The sequence below is a fragment of the Gossypium raimondii genome, chromosome 5, assembly GCF_025698545.1.
Source record: "Gossypium raimondii isolate GPD5lz chromosome 5, ASM2569854v1, whole genome shotgun sequence".
Lineage (NCBI taxonomy): Eukaryota > Viridiplantae > Streptophyta > Magnoliopsida > Malvales > Malvaceae > Gossypium > Gossypium raimondii.
In genome coordinates this window covers 8,093,691-8,113,149 of record NC_068569.1, presented here as the reverse complement: position 1 = coordinate 8,113,149, position 19,459 = coordinate 8,093,691, and the positions used below count along the sequence as shown (strand labels likewise).

Sequence of the window (19,459 nt, the reverse complement as noted above, 5' to 3'; positions counted from 1 at the left end):
GAGGTGTTGACATTTATTAAATTTAGATGCATTAACTTCGTAGAGTAATTCTCAACCAGTCCTGCAATTTTTCCAGGGTGCAAATCGGGGACTAGTTTCACGTTTTGTCTATGCATCTTGAAGCTTTAGGCCGATGTATATTGAATAGCTGTCTAGAATTTGTGGCCCTTCACTTAAATGCACATTAAGTTTTGAACTGGTTGAAACATAAAAGCAATATTCAGCAACAGCTTAGTATAGAGTTATTGCTATCCTTGCCTAGAAACTGAAACCAAAGAAGTATGAACTTTATCAAACAGCAAGCAAAGTTGATACACTTCAGGGTTACCTATGGCTATGGGGGGTTCTGTTGTTAAAATTCGGGTTCAGTGTTGGTTAATGCTGTAAAACTAAAATGTCAACGTGTTGATGTCCAGAGGATTAATAGTTGGATATGTTGTCAATTGTAGATGTGGGTGGTATTTACGTAATTTTGTTGCTGAATGAGGGCTAACTTGTTATTTTACACGACAGCGTAGATAAGAGACTTGAGACTCGAAAAAACCAGTTGTTCTGTTAGCTAAAATAAAAGACCCATGGAGCTCTCGCTTCAGACTTTAACCTTTACATCCTACTGCAGGAGTAAGTCTCAACAAACTATAAACTCTCATTTATTTTGATATATATATATATATATATATATATACACATGAGAAATTTGAGGTAGACTTTGTTAATTTTCATTTTCTCTCTCTTTATTACGAGCTTAACCACTCAAGCTTTATGAAAATAACTGGAAGTAGTTGGCTGTAATAGATGCACCTAAATTTGAAACAATGAGAGTCCTTGTAATGAGAAATCGACAATTAACCATTAAAGATTAGGCCTTGGTCTCCACGGGGTTGTTGTTTTATCTGAATATATGAAGCTATATGGGTGGTTGTTATATTGTATTCCTTTATTGTAATATTTATCAAGAAAGGTTTGTGATTTAACGGTGCAATCATTTAAGCTAAAGATGGTTGCTTGAACTTGTTTTTTCAAGCTATTGATGGTCGCGGCGGGTGAACGGAACATTAGAATAGGGTTGGTTGCGCTGTGGGGGGAGACACTAGAGTTAAATGTTAGTTGGAGATTGTTGTTTCAGTGAGAGTTCTGGGTGGAGTAAATGCTTTGGTTTTAATCTTTCTGGTTTAGACCTTTATATCTATGATTAATTGTTATTATTAAGGCTTTAGGTCTGCTGGATTATAGAAGCTGAAGGTCATGGCCCATGTCAGTGTAGTACTTGATTGGTTTCATTACTGCTAATGATTTTTGGAGGAGCAAATCCTTGTGTTTGTTAATCTGATTTCATTGCTCTGGGCTATCATATGATTCTCTCAATTTGGCCATCTTACAAGTCTTTTCTCCCATTCAACCGATGGTGTTAGTTCCATAAAAATTGTGATTGGATCAAAGAATTTATAGATTACTAAAGGCAAGCCTTTGATATGCCCTAATTTCTTTCCACAAATAACTTAGGTGCTTTGAGTAAGATAGAAACTAGATTCCTTTCCCCTGGGAATTGGGCCCTTGTTTCCTGTCTGTTCTGTTCTTTAAGTTGGATTTTGGATTTTCATTTCATTTAACCTGACAGAATGCAGTTTATCTGCGTTGTTGGAGTGTTATTTGATTGATGGATTGTGGAAAATTGTCAGTTTGCTTGAGCTTTGCGAGCTAATTTGATTGACCCTGGATAATATAAAAAAAAGTAAAAGGGCGTCGGTCAAGTAAGCTGTGATCCTTTAGCAATTTATACATGATGATACTGTTTTGTTAAGTTGGAGGTTGCTTTTGCTGATATTTCCTTATGATGTTGTGAAGCACTAGGAGATTCGTGGCCAAAAGTCCAGAGTGCACTAGATCATAGAGCCTTTTCCTTGATTACTGCAAAACCAAAAGAACATAGACGAAAATTAGCCACGCCATCTTTGGCACTGCCGGAAACGGCTGCTTCAGTTGCAATCGCTGCAACAGTTGTGGGAGCGGCAGCAACGTTTCTTGTTAGGAGAACTAAAGCTTCTGATGCAACTGAGGTTAGTACTCTTTATGTTTCCTCCTTTGATTTTAAAAATGTTGATTTCATAAACATTGAAGCAAGTAAAATTTTCCTTGTGCGTTCCACGAGTGCATTTGGTTTGGAATGTTGCCGAAGCCTTGACCTTTGATCTTTCCTTTGAGATTGAAGGTTCCTTTGAGAACTTGTGAAGATTGTGAGGGTTCTGGGATATGTTCAGAATGTAGAGGTGAAGGATTTGTGTTGAAAAAAATGTCAGAAGAAAGTGCAGAAAGGGCAAGACTGACTGCAAAGAATATGGCCACACGATACACAGCTGGGTATTTTCTCTCTCGCTCTCTCTCTCTCTCTCTATATATATATATTTCCTCATTCATTCTTCCCCTGTATATTAATTGATGCTATAAATGTTGAGGATTGGAGCTGGATCATTTCAGACTTCCCAAGAAATGGAGCTACTGCACAAAATGCTCTTCTACTCGATCTTGTACTACTTGTGGAGGGAGTGGAAAGTTAAGCTAGTTTAGCTCGAACAGCAATGTTGTGTTTTTGCCCAAAATGTTGCTGCCCCATGGAAGGCGAGAATCATGTTTCAGCTAAGGAATAGAAGTAAATTAATTTTTTGTGTTTCAGAGATGATATAAGATACCTTGTTTCATGCATGTACCTAAAGTACTTGATAAGCTTCACTCCATACATGGAGCTTTCTGGTGACCTTCAATTTCTGCCATTTCTGCCCCTCCGAAGAGATAATTAGTAGGCAACAGGAAAGGAGGTAGACAAAGTGTGGTAGGAAGTGTTGATGTTGTATAACAAGGAATTGGTCGTTAACTTTGTAAAAGCCCTGGGAGGGTAGCAGCAGAGATTCCTAGTTATTGTGATTGTTTGAACTTGGGGCCCGGGGGTGGGCCCTATCGTATATCCCAAAGGGTCAGTTTGTTTTTTCACAATATGGTATCCCATCAACTTGAGAACTACTAAGAACCAATCATAGTTTTATGATTTTCCCAATAAAACAGGGTTCCCACTATTCTGTTGCTGCTAGATGGTGGTTGTAAACATGTTTGACTATCGACCTGTGGTGCACTATATTACAGAAGGTCAGGTTAATTATAATATCTAAATCAAAAGTGGACTTTGAATAACCTAATTGCCATTTGATTTATACGAAAAGGCCATATATATATAAATTATTGTAGCAGGAGCTCTATTTTCAAATAGAGAGCCGTGATAGTTGGAACATCCTTTGCTGAATATACCATTTTTTATACTCATACGCTCAAATCGTCTCAGATTAATTTGGAAAGTTAGATTTGTAGCCAAAAATAGTGTGCCTTAATCACTGAGTAGAGTTAAAATTAGAAGTTATCTTTTTAATGTTTTTAAAAGCCCGTGGTTCAGTCTCGCAACAATATTTCCTTTTCATTTCTATGGTTTTTTCTTCCCTTTTTTTTTTATATTTAAATTTACATTCTATCACAATCAGAAGTGTTCATGGGTCGAGTCGGGTCGGCTTACTCACACTTGGTTCAGCCCAATATATGAGTATAAGATTTTACCTAAACACGTCAATATTTGTAAATAGTTAATCCAAGATCGTTTTAGGTTTGTTCAATTTTTTAAAATTTTAAAAATATTTATTTTAATTTAATAATTTAATATTTTTTATCTATTACAGTTTTATAGATAGTGATCTTAAATTTTGTTAATGTATACATTAGAATAGTACTATATATTACTATTGGTTTAATTTTTATGTGTTATAGATTATATAATATATAAAAATAATATAATATAAACATTACAAACTTGAAAAATAAGTTGAGCTTGGGCCTTGAAGGTTCAAACCCAAACTCGACTCAGATTTTTAAATAGAACTAATTTTTTTACCTAAACTCATTTTTCGAATATAATATTTTTATCTAAACCCTTTTAAATTTCAAATGAGCCTTCAAACTTACGTAACAAGTATCATTAACATATCTAATCATAACGTTTAATCTAAAAACATTATAAAACCATATGAAATTTTTATCTATAACAAAGCACCATGTGGCATTGTTTTATCCATATCATGGACACAGCATGTCATATACATAGAGCTATGTCGTCATTTCTATGAAATAATTGTAAAAAGATTGTATAAAATATAAATGGCCAAAAATTATATAAAATATAAATAATTCAAAAGAAAAGTAAAAATATATAAAATTCTATAAAATAAAAGATAAAATTTTAAAAATTCTAAATTCTTAAAAATCTAAAAATATGTAATATCAAAAAGTTTATAAAGCTCCAAGAAATAATAATAAATAGAAAAAGTTGAGAGTGTTTGATAAATTATTGAAATTTTCGATTTTATTTGAATTTTTTTCTTAAACCAAAAAATAGTGTTGAATAAGATAAGTAGGTGGGTAAAAATTTTACCCTCACGATTTAAATGGAATTGTGGTTGCAAAGTTGTAATATAAAACCAAAAATCCCATTTCACTAATGTTGTGACCAGTGTCCTGAGTATGAATCAGGACTCTTTTGTTTCCCTTTTCCCAACTAGCCCAGCCCTACATTTTTTTTAATATGTTGTGCTTACATATGCATGGACAAAACTCGAGTTGTGTTTCACAATGAAAGACAAGTCAACTTTCCCTTGATATTAAAAAATTAAGATTGCCACTGCCACGCACATCAATAAACAATTCCCATTTAGATTCTTTTCTTCAATAACTTGGAATCCTAGTTATGGATATTATAATAGTATTAATGTTGCATCTAAACAACACAAGAAGCGCTTCCCAAGAAGCAAAAGAGATGAAAAGGCAAAGGTTCAGATTCAGAATACAACACGGTACAATAACCCTTCCCATTATTCAACAAGAAAGATTAATTTGTAATATCTACTGTTCCACGCCTGGATAGGTTAAACCTGGGACGGTGTTGCATTGGGCGGGGTTGGTGCTGAGGCCACGCGCTTTCCACGCTCAGACTTGCTGTTCTCGGCAAACTTGAGACTTGCGGAGTGCTTGCCCTGTTTCTTTTCGTCCTCGTTCCACTCTGAGGAGTAGTAATGTTCTTCGGTGGATTTGTTTTCATCTTTTGAAGGCGGAAGGAACATGCTACCCCACTGGGGGAAATGAACCAGGCTCACGGGAAGAGTGCAAGCCACGATCATGGCTCCCATCCAAGTAAGACCTGCCGCTGTGGAAAATCTTGAGGTTGAGAAGAATATTAGCTGCGTCAGTCCGGACCCGAAGTTTCCACCTGCACCTGTTAGACCTGAAATGATTCCCAAAGATCGTCGTGAAATGAATGGGATGATCCCAAAAGTGGCTCCGCACGCAGCTTGAGCTCCAATGGAGAAGAGGATCATTGCCAAGACAGCAACGGGAAGTGTATTGGCACGGCCTAGCCAGATGCAGAAGACACCTCCACATGTTTGCAGGATCCATAGGACCCACAGCCTGCCTCTCATCCCAAACAACTGGGCTGCTTTGTCCGAAGCATAACCACCGAAGGGTCGAGCAACAATGTTTGCCATACCAAAGGTAGCAGCAATAATTCCGGCTGTGTGGAGTTTGAGATCGAACCTGTTGGTTTAATTACATTAGATTTTTTTGTTAGTGTTTTTTTTTTTGAATTAAAAAAATAAATATGTATAGTTTTTGCAGGGAGACTTACCTGTCAAAGAAATATTCAGCAATGACATTATCTGTTGATAGTTCAACTCCCATAGAGTAGCCATAAAGAAGGACAAAAATCCAGGTCCTGTAATTTGTGATGGCATACCATAGCACCTGAAATGATAAAAACCATTTCCTTTTTAGCAATCGCAAGCAATTGACATCATGGAAATTTTGCTGGGAAATTAAATAAAAATACTTGCCTTGCCGAATTTATCCTTAGCAACATCACCCTTCTTTTGTAGACTGCTTAGGTTCCCATCGGGCAAGTCCTGGCCAAGTGTTAAGACCAGGATCCCCATGATGATATGAAGACATCCAGGAATGAAGAAAGCGATTCTCCAAGCAGTGAATGGAGTTGCTCCAGCATGACGAATAATGTCATAAACTAAGGGCATCAACAACTGAGTTGCACCTCCTCCCATGTTACCCCATCCGGCTGCAGTTCCATTGACCAGCCCAATGATCTTGCTATTAAACATCGTGCTCATCCAGTACTGGCAAGACACAAATGTAGCTAGGGAGAAGCCGATCATGAACCGAACAGCGATATACCCTCCAGCGTCCGAAACAAACGACATGCAAAAGACGGTTGGAGCTGATAACATGACCAAAAATGCGCAACCATAACGAGGTCCCAAAAGGTCACAAACAGCACCCATCACTAGCCTTGAAAATATACTACCGGAAACAGATGCAACCCCAGCGTTCCCAATATCTTGCTTCTTTAAATTGAGGTTGTCACGAATAATGGGAACAAGGGGTGCGGCAGCAAAGGTGGAGACGAAGCAAGTGAAGAAGGAGATCCATGACAAGTGAAAAGTTCTCATGTGGGGATTAGCAAAAGAAAAAAGCTTGAAGACTTTGGCTTTGTGCTCCGAATCCACAGGCAAGTCAAACTTAGCTGTTGTATCAGTTGGGACCATTGGTGAAGCTACTGATAAGGCAAAAGCCGGTTCCCTTCCGGTGACTCCATGCATGGAACTTCCTGGAGATCCCTCAATGTCACTCATTGTCTCTCTTTTCTAAATTGGTCCTTTCCCTCTCTATATGCCAAAGCAGGAAAAGTGTAGAAAGGAAGTTCCTTTATTGTTGTTTAGACTAAAGAAAACTTGATTGGTATTTATATGAGAATGCCTTTGACATTTAAGAGCTGTTTAAAGAGCTAATGGAGATTCCCAACAGTTAAAAAGATATTTAAAAATTAGTATATAAAAAGATTAATCCACTTCGCCGCATCAAGCTAAAGGGAAAATGTCTCATCATATATTCAAGGGATCAATTAGTACTCTGTAGTGGGGTCCACCAGCTGCTTAAACTACCAAACTAACCCCATATTATCAACATGAATAATCAATGGCACTTGAGAAATAAGGGCACTATAGGGCAGTAACATTTTCCCTGGCAGAGATGGAGTGGTTCGGACTCGACGGCCGAGTCGCTACAAGTAATTAATTTAGTCTATTACAGAGATTTAACCAAGCTAATGATGTTTGTGGTCCAGCTACCAATGCTTACCTTAATAAATAAGACCTTGATTAATATAGGGCTTTTGTGATTTTCTATGTTTCATTGAAGCTGTAATTCTTCCAATGATATGTCAATTATATAGCCAGTGATCAATCTCACTTTTTTTTCTTTTTTGAAAATAAATATTTTATTGAAGTAAGTAGGATAATCCTCCATCCAAAAACATTCATGTGCAGCTTGATATCAATTTCTGTTTCATCTAAATCAAAGCAAGGAAAAAGAAAGGCAAATCCTAGCTTTCCATCTTTAAAATGCAAATAGTAGTCCAGCAGGCCCTTACGATTTTTTTGTTGATAGATATTAAATATAATTTAATAGGTCGGCAAAACTAGAAATATATAGATATATGTGTTCAAAAGGTCCAAGCCAGTATAAATTTGGATGTATGTATTGCTTTAGTTACTTTTAGTATTTTGTTTCCTATATTTTAGTTTATTATTATTGCATTTGATGAGGTCAGATACATACAGCTTGACAAATGGTAATAGCAGTCTCCTGGAACAAAGTGGAAGTACACATGCTAACCTCGTGATCTCATCCTCTACATGTTGCTAAAGGTTTCTGAAATCACCCTTGTTTATTATGTTAACCTAAACTAAAGGAGAAGCCTTGACAGATCAATGTTTGACAAACTTACTTAATTACCTATACTTAAATTCTCAAAAACAGGATAAAATTAATAAAATATACATGTCCATCCCTACTTGGGCTAGTTTGGCAACTCAAACCCCTCGTTAACTTGACCAAAATTCACATATAGCAAATAATTTCGATGAAATTTAATTCAGTCTCCAGAGTTGAAATATTAATAAAAAAAGCATAAAAATAATGCCCACAATTTCGTACTTATTCATAAGTCAAATGATTCATTATTTCTTAATGCATAAACTAGAGTTTTGTTTTTCTTTCTTCCCCATAGTTTGCTACTTTTGCTTACCGGTTTATTGATGCAGACAGAAACTATATGATATATCTCAGTCTTACCCTTTCACAGGCTCCGAGAGCTTTTGGAAGTGTACCCTATGGTTGGAATTTTATGGAGATGAAGAGGAAAGTAACTCCGCTTGAATTTTTTTGCATCTTTCAAGAGCGAGAGTCTGATGGTTAAGGCATCTAGAAGTTGGAAAAAGGAAAAAAAGATGGAGGATAATGTTGTGTAATATTAATAAAAACTCCATTATAACATGTTTAACTCATCCCTCATCACATTGCTTACTAGGAAATGGATAAAGCTTACCAGCTTTTAGAAGCGAAAATCTGCACTGAATTAACATTTCTTTTTTCTTTATATGTCAAGTGATGCATTTCATACACTTTGACTAGAATAATATATAAGAATCGTGGAATGATTAAACTCAGAAATGTCGTAAAGCATTTAAAGATAAATGCCAGCTCTTATTCACTATATGATAACTTTTAATTGATCTATCAATCATAGCCGACCATACAAAAGGAAAAGAACCAAAGTTTAGTTATACTAATCAAAACTGATTAAGTTTGATGACAAGATTTCATCAAGTTAGCTAGCCAAGGCAACTACAATTAAAGTAATGAACGTTGACCATAAGAATCCACCTCAACATTATCTCGAGAGGCCATAAAGCGTGAACTATGATTAATACATCATCAGGAGCATTGACTTCTGCATTGCTAAAACTTATACACACACATATATATATATATAAACCTGGAAAAACATCGTTTGAAATGCTTGATAAAATACCCACCGTACACAAGTACATTGTTCAAAATATTTTTTAGAATTCATGCATCGTACTAATCCAGAAATGCATATCATCACATGATAAACCAATCTTTTTAATATGTTTTGATTAATCTCAAAATAATTTTTCTTCATTAAAAAAAGGGTTGAAGATTGAAGATAAGCTTGATGGTAGTTGGCTCATTTCAAAGCACCTGTTTCTATCAACAATGGTGATCGGATGATCGACGTGTTAGCAGCACAAAAGTCTACGCCTGTGATAGAACACTATGTGATGGCCAGTATGGCTATCAGATCCATTAGCAACTTCACAACATAACTGATATGTCAAAATCTATAATATATAAAACCAGCTCCTAGTTAATATTAAGTTTGAGGTTAAATGGTCGACCAACCAATAAATATTGTTTGTGCTAAATGCTAATTAAGTAGTGTTTGAGTCCATTGCAACTAACACCATCACAAGGACAAACCAAGCAAGCAACCCAACGTAAATCTTGGAACTGGCTTGTACAGCAGCGCAGTAACATGCTTGGAATGGATGCCCTGAGCTAACGCAAATGCCGATACGGATGTTGGTGCCTCACTCTGGGTCTTGGATCAATGTAAAGATGGTTTAGAATAACAATCATGGTATGCTTGAAGGGTAGCTAAGCAAGGCACGATGCAGGTGTGGAGGGACAATGGGCGTCATTTTCATTCCCAGGCTACGCATTAATTACTATAACTTGAATCAGGTGATCTTGGCACTCCGAGTCCAAACCAAAGGTTGCTTCATCCTCAACAAAACCACTGCACCAAATCTTCTGGGGTTTTAGGTATGGTGTAATAGGCCCAAACTACTACTACTAAAAGTTTTAGATCATATAGATTATCTATTTCGGCTTTTAGCCTTAACCCAAGACTATAAGAATTTGGGGTTACCCCAGCTTCAACCACTGATAGGCTGTTACGTCCATGGACTTCACCGCCCTCCTTCAGCCCAAGTATTTTAACACAGCTCCCCATTCCCATTCGGCTTTATTGACTGTTCGGCCCCTGAACTATACCCATTTACTCATTTTGTTCCCTAAACTTTTTTTTGTTCCATTTTAATACTTAAACTATAATTCTATTACACTTTTTGGCCCCTTCCTTTAATGATGTTAAAAAGAAAAAGAAACCAACCAAAACACACTAATGTGGACGATGATGTGGCCATTAGTCGTGTTGATTAGATCAAAAGATTGTAGAGTTTATTGAAAATCATAAAATAATATTTAAAAATATATAAAAAAATATTAAAAAAATATTAAAACTTTTAAAAAAATAAATATTGTTAAAAATATTTTTAAATTGTAAAAAGTTATTAAAATTATAAAAACACTATTTAAAATTTGTAAAGATCATCAAAATTGTGAAATTTATTTAAAAATTATGAATAATTATTAAAATTGTGAATAAGTAGCATTTAAACATTTAATTGGCTAGTTCACAATTTTAAATAATTTTATAATTTTTAATCGAATCATATATTGTTACTTGTTTGAAGACTGTGAATATGAGAACAAGAATGCCATCATAATAAAGCAAGAAAAGAAAGTAAAAGGTAACATAAAAATCTCCTTGTATTATTTTGGAATTTATAGAGAAAGTTGAAGAAGAAGAAGCAATCGATTTGTTAATTATTTACATTTTTACTTTTTTTAATTTTAAATAATGTTTTATGATTTTAACAACTTCTTTTACAATTTTAAAATGTTTTTAACAATATTTTTATACCATTTTAATGTTTTAATAATTTAAATATTCTCTACAATTTTTATATATTTTTAATATTTTTTACAATGTTTTGATACGGTCAATAGACAATTAACGTGGTTGATGACCACATTAGCGGTCACTGAGACATATGTGGTGTTTCTAATTGATTACTATTCTTTTAACAGCATTAACAGCAGGGGTCAAAAAAATATAATGAAATAATAAAAAAATAAATGTGAATATGAAAAAATAAATAAAATTCAAGGGAAAACAGCGTCCCATTTACACAAAACAAGATTCTGTGATTCACATGTAAGAAATCCAACACTCTTCTGATTATGTAGCTACTTCTGTAATTCAATTTAGATAATGATAAAATTATTTAATTCCTTATTCAAGAATTAAAGGTGAATGTCTACTGTTCTGATTGGCCTTCCAAAGCTAAACCTTAAAGGTGAATGAAACAAATTAAGGTTAATTATTGTAATGGAGCCCTCATGAATTGTTTTTGTTTTTCTTGGGTGTCACCGTCAGTCATGTCGATCTAATTGATTTTCCCCATAAAATATGATTTTGGGTCACCGTCCAAAACAAAAGAGTAGCCACGAATTAATTTAGTACACCATCGCATGCATGCGGAATTAAAGATTTTCTTAGCCTCTCGTTTCATAATAAAACAAATTGAGATGTAACATTTAGCATTTTCACTTCCGGTTAAAAATAAGTAATTCACTTTGTGCACAGTGTACAATTTATACACCCAATTATTTATATTACTAATCGAAGTCAAATCTAAGTTTTATACAAATAAGATTATTGCAAATATAAACTAATGTGTGGGCAAACAAGGGATGAAATGGCTGTGGCTGTATTTGCATTCCTTCAGAGCTGCGAGTTGAGGCACATATACCTGTTGCTAACATCAATTTTAACATCCCTCTATTTCGCATTTAGAGGGATACCAATAATCCACCTATGTTCACTATATTTCCAAAATATCATTATTATTGGAGTAAATATCTCTAAATTATTACTCTTATTTTAAATTGCCCTCCAAATATTGAAACATTCTAATTACATTATCGAATTATCAATATTATATCAATCATATCCTTCAATTATTAAAATCGTTAAATTACATGTCAAATCTTACATAGCACAATTAAAAACAAAAACTTAAAAAAAAAACACCGACCATAATGACTATTTTAATTCACTGCCATATTTATTACTATCATCGATGTTATATACATTTATTATTTGAACTGCGTTGTAAGCTTCAAATGTAAATCGATGGATTTCCCATGATATTTTCCTATCTAAAAATGATATATTGTATATGGTGTTCGTCTTCTGCCTCATTTGTTTGGAAGTCTACAATGAACAGCTCAATATCCTCCGCTAACAAATAATTGAGTGTTTTCCCTGTAGACGTTGCTATACTGAAAAGCGTGAGGTCGGCCTTTTTATTCCTAGTGTATTTCAAGTTGCTGTTTGCCAAAACTTGAAACAGCTGATTTGTCAGAGGCAACAGCAGGAGGATCAGATCAGATCAGATCATATCATATCATAAATCAGTCACCCTCCGCCGGATATACAACGAAATGCTCAGAATTAGCCACCGGTAGATCCACCTGATGGACAACTTCAACTATTTTCTTTCAACCACAACACTGGTATAAAGTTCAAAAAAAAAAAAACAAACGGGTAGTAAATACCGCATTCTACGCCTAGGGTTCATATCATAGTTACGAAGAGTCAAATTATTAAATCAAAAGTAGAAAAGAAAAGGTACCATCTGCATTCATTATACTTCAAACTACAGTTTTTAAATGATGTGATATAACTTGGATATTATTATCATATATAGGCAGCTAGATTGCCTATATGTTTGAGTTAACGAAAAGATGTCATCCTGATTGATGTATACGCTTTTGGAAAATAATTAAATAAATGTTAAATATAATTATATTTTATGAAAATTAATAGAGTTAAAATTTTAAAAGATAATATTATTGAGAAAAATAGCCATCAAATTTAAAATAATTTTAGAAGGAATTTTAAGATGATTATTATTTTTTACTTTTGGGTTTTGGTTTAAGAAGTTCAAGTAAGTGTCTTGATATCTCTTTGGTGTGTGAACACGAGACTGATGTTTCATAGATTTTATATGTGTATACATACATATATTCTGTCATTTAATTAAGCCTGCAAATTACATAATGATAGTTTTTTATATGAATTTTAGAATGTAATTTTACTTTGAAATTGTATTTTCAAGTCATAAGTTATTTATTATAAACTTCAGAATATGAATTTTTTACTTTTAGATAAAAAAATTTTACTTTGAAATTTTTATATGAATTTTTATACCTTTATTATAAAGGTTAAAGGTGACTTTGGTATGTTATAAAAGACTAATTAAAATACTGGATTCATGAAATTTTGTTGCGTTTTACTTTCTGAAAATTCTGAGTTTTGAATAAATAAGCCACAATATTTTAATAGTACTTCACCTGAAAATCAGATTATAATTAAAAATAATAATAAAACTCCTTTACACAGAAGGAGAACATCTGGACATATACTTGGGTTTGTAGAAGGCGATGATGGATTATAACAGATTACGCCTCAAATACTCATGACAACAAAATCCGTGCACAATCCTCTTTCGAAGGTTTCATTATAAAATTCTTTATATGAGTTATATTAGATATTCATATATTTATGATGGGACTGAGTGCGGAGGGGGCGAATAGGTGCCTGGTCGCACCTCGCTATTAAAAAGGAGCCTAAAGACAGAGGGTGTCGGCGGCACATTGTCCTTTGGAGCAGCCCCATTGTCACGTGGAGTAGTGGCCCCGTCCGTACGGTATCCACGCCCCATTCTCAGTTTTCACCATTGGAACCACCGTGCTTCCCACGTGAAACTCCCTTCCCCACCACCACCCATCACCATACTCCTCTCTTTATTTATTTTTCCTCCAACTCAGCAATATTGGAACCACAACTTTCTCATCAACCCCCCTTTTTCTCCAACTTGTTTTGTCAATTCCATTTTTACCGTCCTTTTTCTAAATTAAATATGACATCTAATAAAATGATTAATTATATTGTTTTTGAAGTCATTAAAACGTAATGCACACGTGATGCATGCAACACGTAGATGAAGCTTTTGATTCTGCCTCTTCTTTCAAACCTATTTTCAACTTTAAATGGGAAGTTTTTATTAAGTTTCACTTGAGAGATTAATCATATCGAGAGAGAAGAAGTCGAATAAAAGACTTACTAGATTAAACTACACAACAAATATCATTAAAAACTAAAACTCTTTCATCTCGGTTCACACACGCGCACATGTGTGTATCTTCTTTGTCTCTTATTAGTTTCTCTTTCTGGCCAACTTCTTTTGTTAGTTTGAAGAAAATTGAGTTAAATTATGTTATTAATTTTGTGGATTTGTTATTTTATACTTTAATTCGGTTAGTTTTAGTTTTTATATTTTCAAATTTTAAAAATTTAGTCATTAAAAATGATAATTATTAGATTTATTAAATTAGGTTGTGATTTTTCAAAATCTAATACGACAAACATATTAAAGTTAGTCTCATATATTAACTAAAATTCATCAAATATAATTATTTTTATGTGTTTATTGACGTCATATATTAAAGTTGGAGTCGTGCCGCTCATCTCCAAATTTGTAATTAGAAAAACCATAGCAAAAATTAAAAAAATATTTATTTATTTACCCTGAAAGATCATATATTAAGTTTTATTTAGTGTGAAATAGAAAATGGGAAAAGCGCGGAAGGATGAAGTGGCTAAAAGGTGAAAGGCGTGGCACGTTTTTGACTCTGAAAAGGCCAATCATCATTTTATGGCGAACCGCCTACCTTCTATCTCTATCCCAATCACCATCCATTTATAGCTAACCCTATACTCAGCAACTACGGTTCATTTTCATTTGCAAAAAGCCCTCCTTACTTGGCACTTCAATTTCAATCCCTTTTTCATTACCTCTCCTCTTTACTCATTCTTTTCCCTCATCCGTCTTAATCAAACATTGTATTACTTGTTTGGTTCAAACTACTTCTTAAATTTGCTTAAGCATATCTAAGCCTCCACATTTAAATTCAGGTAAAATATTCTAAATAAATATAAATCTTACATTGACAAAAAGAGGCAATGGCCTTTTGTTCTTGATGTTACATCGTTATCATGATTACGTTGGTTGGAACATGCAACGTGTGCAAGATCTGATCTCAAATTCCACATATACCATTGTACTAATTAATTAAAGATTGAATTTCAAAGAAAATTCACCGTTGTTGAAAGAAAGAGCATTTGTGCTTAGCTGTCATTGTCCTTGGTGCAGACACTAAACTCCTAATCTTCCATCGAGGGTTTTGGCACTTCTCCAAGTGTTACTGTGGAATCATTGCTTGGGTTTCTGATCACATCAGAACATATTTTAATTAAAGCAACTTATTCTATTAAAAAAAGACATTAAAGATTGTTAAATAATATATAGACCTGCGGACTGAATCTCTTACAAACGCAATACATACAGTTTTTTTTTTAATTTCTTTAATTTAATTTAATAATATATAAACTGAATCTCTGACATACAGAGTACAGTTTTTGGATTTATTTATAAATATATTTTTCACATGAAACAGGAATTTTATTAGCAAAAGTAGAGTGAATTTCGGTGTTAACCACTACGCGTCTATGCTTCCGGATTTTGATTTTATGACAGCCATTCATTTTATTCGTTAATGGATGGCTTTTATTTATGTGATGATTAAAATATTTGGCAGGACCATCTGTTATATTAAACGTAAAAATTAAAATCCCCAAAAAAAAAATGTAATTGAGCTGAATCCAAGTTTTATTAATATCTGCATCAAATTTGTCGAAGGAAGAAGAGTGATAAATAGGAAAAAGTAATATAAAATTATATATTTCTCAATCATGGTGATTGAAAAGAAAAAGAGGCCAAGTGGCGAACAAAATGAGAAGAAAAACGAGCACCAGCCACATCAGATTGTTCGAATCTGGGCCAGGGTTCAGGTGGAGGCTTGATTGAAAGAATCTATCAATTCACTTATATTATTATTATTAATTTATCTACTTTTTCCTGTGCCAAAAACATCACTCTGCAACACACAGGTGGAAAAGGATTTTTGGGTTCTCTTTCCTCATATCATCATCCTTCCCTGCACCTTATCTATATGACTAACAATAGCAAAATCATGCCATGCATCTGATTTTAGTAAATATCACTAGGTAATTGGGCTATTTGATCCCATGTTTTTTAAGGCAATGGGATTGGCAGGCTGTTTAAATTTCAAAATTAAACGCGGATGGAATAAAAGCGTATATAATTGGGATGTTTGTCGACTTTCTTGTCATGTGGATGAACGTGATACAAAACCATGGACTGACTAACTTCTAGTGTGCAGCCATGTCTTCACTTTCAAACCAATCACTAGATTTTTAATTAATATCCACCATACTTATATAACTTCAAAGCAAACATGAAAGAAATCCTTATCAAATCAAACATAACCATAATCTCATCCTATAATCCATTAAATCCTAAATCAACTCAATGATTAAAGGAATAAAGTTTCAATCTCTTTTTTTAAATAAATAATATTTTATATATTCACACTTAGTTTTTTTAAATGGTTTAAGGAATAAAGTCAAAATATCTCATTTATTTGTAAAAAAATATCTTATTTATTTTACAAAATAATTATTGTTATTATACAGTACATTAATAGTGGGTTTCCTACATGTCATTGTTAAATATACCAAACCCCATTACCCACAAGTATAGATAAAAGCTAGGGCTTGAGGAAGATAGGCAACCTTATTGCTGTACTGTACAGCCAAGCATCAACCAATGAAAACCCAACGACTGTAAAACTCCAATTAAATTAAAGCCCACTCAATTAAGTTTTTAGTGTTATATATATATCTTAATTTGAAATATAATATAGTAAAAGCAATAAAGTTAATTCTACTATCATCTTTATTTTAAATTAGTCTTTATACTTTAAAATGTTTTAAATATATATTTAAAATTTTGATGTTATATCAATTAAGTCTTATTATTAAAACCATTAAATAACATGCCAAATTTTATGTGCACAATTTAAATAAATTTTTAAAGAAAAATAGAATGTTATAGCATAAGTTTTAAAATTTAAACTAAAAATAAAGTAAAACCGAATAAATGGGAATGGAAGATAAAACTTTCGTAAAAATTTCAAAACCTCAAATCAAGACTTTTAAAATATTCATTTTGCAATTTTCATTTTAAACTATGCCACATGAGATTTAGCATATGATTTAACAATTAAATTAATGACTTTGGTAATGAAAGGACCTTATTGATATAACCTCAATAGTTTGAAAATATAATTAGAATGTTTTAAAGGTTGAGGTCAATTTAGAATGAAGGTTATAATTTGAGATGTATGACACAATTAACTCAAAGTAATAATTACTTCTCTATCTATAAAAAAAAAAAACCTTTTTGTCACTAGTCCCTTCTAGAGGTGATCATGGGTCGGGCTAGGCCCAGACAAAATTTTAGGCCTGTTTTCTAGGCCCGAGCCTGGCCCGAAATATGGGCCTAAAAATTTGTCCAAGCTCGGCCTGAAAAAAATTTGCTAAGCCCGAGCCCAGCCCGACCCGGCCCATATTAAATTTTATAACACCAAAATAGCATATTTTAAAAAGAAAATAGCATATTAAATTTTAAAAAGTATATTTGATTAAAAATAAAATTATATATTTAATATATAATTTGGGCCGGGCTCGGGCCAAAAAAATTTACCTGAGGCCCTGCCCGTTTTCTAAACGGGCCTTATTTTTTGTCCAAACTCATATTTCGGGCCTATATTTTTACCAATCCCTCCTATTTTTGGGTGGGCCGTTGGGCCGGGCCGGGTAGCCCAACCCATGATCACTTCTAGACTCCCTCCTACACTTTTGAAGTTAAAACATATTTTAGAAAATATTCATGGGAATGTATTTTTGAAAATTTTGATAATATTTATTATTACTGTTAAAAAGTGTTTTTGTAAAAAATATATCTATTTTAGACATATCTTATAAAGTAAAAAATATGTTGAACTTCTTCAACGAGGATAAGAAAGTAATTTCAAATAAAAACACTTTAATAAAGAGTCAAAAACTAAAAATATTGGGATTTTGATTTGAGTTAAAATGAAATAAAAGTACCATGAAGACCTCTATTTTAGAAGTTAGATTGTATTTTACCCCCTTTACCTAAAAAAAGGGCAAATCAGTCCCTACACGTTAGATCAAAGAGCAAACTGATCATTTCTGATAAAATTTTCATCCGTTTTCACTGTTAAAAATTGATGTGGCTGATCGAATAAATGGAACAAAATATAATCCGACTCTTTGTACAAAGACTTCCATAGTACTTTTAACGTTAGTATCCAAGTTTAAAAACATGATTTTGCTTGATGTTTATGTTTTGATTTGAAATCATATTTAGATTAAAAAACTATTTACAACCTCAATGAAATATTTTCTTCAATCTTATAAACTTATAAATCACATTTGCAGGCCTCATATTTAAGTTTTTTCCGGCATTTAACATATTAATTAAGGGTGCTCGTGGACTTACACATGTTATGTCTGTATGATAATTTAATTAGATATGCGTGTAAATTTAAGATCTTATTGTATTAAAAAGTTTTTTTATTTAACTTTCAATTTTCATTTATTTTAAGATTTTATTTCAATACAATATTTGGCAGGTAAATGATCCATACACCTTTAGTTATAAATATGGCATTCACAATTAATATGTTAATTTTCTTTATCATATTAATAAGTTGATTTTCTACGTATAAATGATAATGATTAATATATTAAAAATAATGAAAAAAAACAATGGTTTTATATATTTTATATTTAATGTATTAATAATTCTATATAATAAGTGTACTATATTAAGATAATCTTTTCAATAATCATATTAAGATACATTACTAATAAAATAATTTAAAAAGTCATTACAACAAATATAACTATAATATTTTCTAACATATTGTAGGTTGTGATTCATTATCTATAATTGGGGATGAGCAAAACTCAATTCGATTCGAAAAAATTTAAAAAAATCGTGTTATGTAGTTCGAATTTCAAGTTCGAGTCGAGCTAAATTTTACAATTCGAATAACTTAAATAATTCTAATAATTTGAATAATAAATTGATGTAAATACTTTTTTAGTCGCTATCAATTTTGAAAATGAGTAAATTAGTCTCAACAAAATTTACAAAAAAAAAAATCAAAATAATTTTCAAAAAAAATTTCAAATATATATGGTTTCAAATTTATGTGCTCTAACATAAAATTAATTAGATTGTAACAAGATTTTAACTTGTCATGTTTAAATTTTTTAATTTAACTCAAACAAATTCACTCGGTTCGATTCGACTTGGCTCGACTTGAATTTCATTTCACTCGACTTGATTCGAAAAAAATTTCAAATCGAGTTAGGATGGTCAAATAGGATTTGTCAACTCGATTATCTTGAAAATTTTCCACTCGATTATCTTGAAAGTTTTCCACTCGATTTGATCGAATGCTCACTCCTACGTACAATTAGTGGATTAACATGGAATTAGTTAAACTGTAACGAGATTTTAATTTGACACTTTTATTTTTTTTAATTTAACTTGAATAATTTCAT

General features: G+C 32.6%; 2 protein-coding genes across 3 annotated transcripts; one reads left to right on the top strand and one right to left on the bottom strand.

Annotated features, from left to right (window-relative positions):
- The first annotated feature begins 489 nt into the window (after positions 1-489).
- Positions 490-3,082, top strand: LOC105770320 (uncharacterized). Of its 2 annotated transcripts, none has more exons than XM_012591466.2 (4): positions 490-621; positions 1,846-2,057; positions 2,210-2,358; positions 2,476-3,082. In XM_012591466.2, exons 1-4 carry the CDS (start codon positions 576-578, stop codon positions 2,558-2,560), a joined length of 492 nt encoding a protein of 163 aa, XP_012446920.1. In that variant the 5' UTR covers positions 490-575; the 3' UTR covers positions 2,561-3,082. The 2 variants fall into 2 exon arrangements, with proteins under 2 accessions (XP_012446920.1, XP_012446918.1); XM_012591464.2 differs by having other exon boundaries at positions 2,454-3,082.
- Positions 3,083-4,727: 1,645 nt separating this feature from the next.
- On the bottom strand, positions 4,728-6,821 carry LOC105770319 (high-affinity nitrate transporter 2.1). Its single transcript, XM_012591463.2, has 3 exons — positions 5,919-6,821; positions 5,714-5,829; positions 4,728-5,622 (listed from the first exon to the last, which is right to left on the bottom strand). The coding sequence occupies exons 1-3, from the start codon at positions 6,726-6,728 to the stop codon at positions 4,956-4,958; spliced, it is 1,593 nt and encodes a 530-aa protein (XP_012446917.1). The 5' UTR covers positions 6,729-6,821; the 3' UTR covers positions 4,728-4,955.
- Positions 6,822-19,459: the final 12,638 nt, after the last annotated feature.

Coding starts and splice junctions, on each gene's coding strand:
- LOC105770320 (XM_012591464.2), top strand. CDS start 576: ATGGAGCTCTCGCTTCAGACTTTAACCTTTACATCCTACTGCAGGA. Junction 622..1,845: donor CTTTACATCCTACTGCAGGA/GTAAGTCTCAAC, acceptor GATGTTGTGAAG/CACTAGGAGATTCGTGGCCA. Junction 2,058..2,209: donor AAGCTTCTGATGCAACTGAG/GTTAGTACTCTT, acceptor TTGAGATTGAAG/GTTCCTTTGAGAACTTGTGA.
- LOC105770319 (XM_012591463.2), bottom strand. CDS start 6,728: ATGAGTGACATTGAGGGATCTCCAGGAAGTTCCATGCATGGAGTCACC. Junction 5,830..5,918: donor CTAAGGATAAATTCGGCAAG/GCAAGTATTTTT, acceptor TTATCATTTCAG/GTGCTATGGTATGCCATCAC. Junction 5,623..5,713: donor GCTGAATATTTCTTTGACAG/GTAAGTCTCCCT, acceptor TTAAACCAACAG/GTTCGATCTCAAACTCCACA.